This window comes from Ixodes scapularis, unplaced genomic scaffold, assembly GCF_016920785.2.
Source record: "Ixodes scapularis isolate PalLabHiFi unplaced genomic scaffold, ASM1692078v2 PGA_scaffold8__174_contigs__length_109621045, whole genome shotgun sequence".
NCBI lineage: Eukaryota > Metazoa > Arthropoda > Arachnida > Ixodida > Ixodidae > Ixodes > Ixodes scapularis.
In genome coordinates this window covers 75,434,426-75,437,876 of record NW_024609883.1, presented here as the reverse complement: position 1 = coordinate 75,437,876, position 3,451 = coordinate 75,434,426, and the positions used below count along the sequence as shown (strand labels likewise).

Below are 3,451 nucleotides of genomic sequence, written 5' to 3'. Positions count from 1 at the left end.
ACGTCCCAAAAACGTAAAATGAGAGAAAAAAAAAATACGCGCTGAACATGAACAATTTTAGAAATCTTCCCCCATGAGTTAATTTATTCCTCAACGTGAAAAAAAACAAACATTATTTTGTATACTGCATATGGTAATGATATGTACTGTCTCTGGTGTTAATTTAAATCCGATACCCAAACAATATAAGCGAAAAAAATTACCAAGTTTGGGGCATAGTTGTCCATAGGTACAGGTTTAGATATTTATTCGAAACTCACCTTGAACAACAATAATCATATCTTAAGACGACACTCAGCTAGGCTATATATCAGGGGTGGCCAAACCGCGGCTCGCGAGCTGCATGCGGCTCTTTGCTGGTCCAAGTGCGGCTCGCGGATCCCTCATAAGGGTACCCCCCCCCCCCCCCCCCGGCCGGCCCGCCCGCCCTCCCGCCACTTTCCTTCTTTCTTACCTGGGGAAAGAAGGACATTTTTTTTCCTTTCCCAGGAAAAAAAGAAAATGTTTCAGAATAAAAAAAAAAAAACAGCTAGCTTGCACTTTGGCAGCTTTGTGCCACCATAGGTACAGTCGAACCGCATTTCACTCGTATCTTTCCACAGATCCTGTTCCTTTCATTGTTTGAGAGCGTTTGCTGGACCCTAGTGGGAAAGGCATCAGCGACTGGGATTGTCAAACGATGCATGCACTTTGGCTTGGGGTCGAGGAAATGTTCTGTCTCGCGGCCTTTGTTACTTGCCGGTGATACTTGCCCCCTTGAGATAATGGATCTTCGCCCATATCGTTTATTGTTGAGGGTCGCGGAAGCCCGGGTTGACCTCATTCATAGCTTCCACTAGTCACGGGTGTTATGTTCAAGTTCACAAAGGACCGAGAACATTCTCATTATTTTTACCGGTTTACAGTTGTGACCCGCAGGCTGCTTTGTTCTACTTTCGGGGAGGGGGAGAAGGGGGTGACTAGCCAGCGGTTAGTGAAGGCGTGTCTAAAACACTTGTATGGAAGGGCAAAATGTTTGTTGTATCAAGGTCGTGCTTCGATTGGAAAAGCAGTCATGTGCATACGGAGGATAAAAAAAGTTCTAAATGACTGTCTGCATTCCATGCGAGGAGGTCATCATTTTTCCAGCTGCCTCTACGGTGTTCTACCTGCTCTGTCGAGACAAGAAGTTAACTTTTGCCCACGTCTAACCACCCTTGGCGAAGTTGTGACGAGGCTCTGCGGACGTCGTCGCAATGGCTACCAACAAGAAACGAAAGTACGAAGATGAACATCGGACATTCCTTCTTGAGTGGGAGGAAGATTTCGCCTTCACTGAGAAAAACGGTAAGCCCCTCTGCCTCATCTGCAATGCAGCAATTTCGCACCACAAGGCAAGCAATGTTAGACGGCATTATGAGACCAATCACAAAACCTTTTGTCTGGACTATCCAGCTTCATCTGATTTGAGAAAAGTTAAACTGGCCCAGCTCAAATCGCGACTTCAGAATCAGCAGTGCTTGATGAAGACCTTCACCAAGGAATCTGACGTAGCAGCCGAAGCAAGCTTTGCAATCGCGTGGAACATTGCTCGTACCAAGCGAGCTTACTCGGAAGGAGAATTTGTGAAGACTAACATCTCCGACGTCGTGGCATTGTTGGATCCAAACAACAAGAATCTTCAAAGGTTGGTGAACCAAGTCCCAGTTTCACGACATTCGGTCGAAAGGCGCATTTCACAGCTAAGCGCCGACGTCGTCGACAAGCTTCAAGAGGGCCTAAACAGCTGCAAAGCATTCAGCTTAGCCCTTGATGAATCTACGGATATACAAGACAAGCCACAGCTTGCAATCTTCGTCCGTTATGTCTCATCCGACGAAAGCGTGAGAGAAGAGCTTCTGGACATGGTTGCCCTCAAGGAAACCACTCGCGGTGTTGACATTAAGAATGCATTGTAAACAACGTTAGAGAGGTTCGACGTTCCTCTAAAGAAACTTGTCGCTATTGCCACTGATGGTGCGCCTGCTATGCTTGGTAACAATGTGGGCTTGGTAGGTCTTCTGCGGAGCGATCCCACCATTCCAGATTTTCTCTCATTTCATTGCATTATCCATCGCGAGCACCTGGTGGCAAAGCATTTCAGCTACAAAGACGTTATAAGCACCGTCCTTCGAGTCGTCAACTACATACGATCAAATGCAAAAACCCATCGGCAATTCCGCAACTTCCTCGAAGAACTGGTACTTCATGAAGCGCCCAACGACGTTTCGTTTTTTTGTGCGGTACGCTGGCTGTCACTGAGCAACGTACTATCAAGGTTTGTGGATCTCCTTAAGCCAATTCAAGCTTTTCTGGAGGCGAAAGAGAAGCCATGTCCTGAACTTCATGACGCAGGTTGGTGTGTTGATCTCGGTTACCTCACTGACGTAGTTCAGCACCTTAAAACTCTAAACATGTCGCTGCAAAGGAAAGAAAAAATAGTATCGAAATTCGCCCAAACAGTCTTCAGCTTCCAAAACAAGCTAAAACGTTTTCAAAACGACCTGAAAACAAAGCGCCTGATCCACTTCCCGCAGCTGAAGATCATGCTGGATGCAGAACCCGAGTTTGAGCTGACCGATGCTAAGCTCAGGGAATATTTCGTAAAGCTCGAGGAACTCGAGAGGGACTTTCATTCCCGGTTCAAAGATATGCACCAACTCAAGCCCTGTTTTGCCCTTCTGATGAATCCTTTTATGGTTGATGTGTTGAGTGTCGACTGTCCAGCCATGAAAAACTTGGCAGGAGATGTAGGAGCGTTGGAACTGGAACTGCTTGAACTACAAGAAGACGAAGGGCTGAAGACGTTCCTGCAGTCTCAGAAAATTGCAGTATTCTGGGGGCAGGTGCCAAAAGCAAGGTATCCCCACGTCAAGCTCGCGGGCCAGAAACTCCTCTCCATATTTGGATCAACCTACTGCTGCGAGGTTGTGTTCTCAACAATTAAAGCGGTGAAGTCAAAACAGCGCGCGACTCTTACGGACGACCACCTGACTGAGCTGCTCCGGAGCGCAACGACGTCGTTCGAGCCGAACTTCAAGCGGCTTGTTTTATGAATGGGGAAGCCCAACACAGATACACAATGAGCAACCGCTTCATTAGTGTAATTCACTGTGCCCGCAGCCGAGATGAATGAAATAAACAAAGCTGCCACGCTCTTCACTGAACTGTTTCTATTTTTTGGTTCATTGTGTATGTTTCTTGGGGGGGGGGGGGGGGGGCAAGCTCTTGCCTAAAGGCCCTAAACAAACATATGCCCCCCCCCCCCCCCCCCCCCCCGCGGCTCTTAGAGGTTTGGTGGTTTTGTTTGCGGCTCCCAGGCCGGGTCAGCCTGGCCACCCCTGCTATATATAGATAATTCTGAAAAAGTTTTACATCTCTACCATAAATAGCTTCGGCTATAGCGCGCTTTAAATATGGCACAAACGACAAT

General features: G+C 47.4%; 2 protein-coding genes across 2 annotated transcripts; both read left to right on the top strand.

Moving 5' to 3' along the window:
* Nucleotides 1-1,235: 1,235 nt before the first annotated feature.
* Nucleotides 1,236-1,937, top strand: LOC115328653 (zinc finger BED domain-containing protein 5-like). Its single transcript, XM_040213647.1, has one exon. It carries the CDS (start codon nt 1,236-1,238, stop codon nt 1,935-1,937), a length of 702 nt encoding a protein of 233 aa, XP_040069581.1.
* Nucleotides 1,938-2,006: 69 nt separating this feature from the next.
* On the top strand, nt 2,007-3,074 carry LOC120842515 (general transcription factor II-I repeat domain-containing protein 2-like). The gene has a single exon (XM_040213646.1). It carries the CDS (start codon nt 2,007-2,009, stop codon nt 3,072-3,074), a length of 1,068 nt encoding a protein of 355 aa, XP_040069580.1.
* The last annotated feature ends 377 nt before the right edge of the window (nt 3,075-3,451 follow it).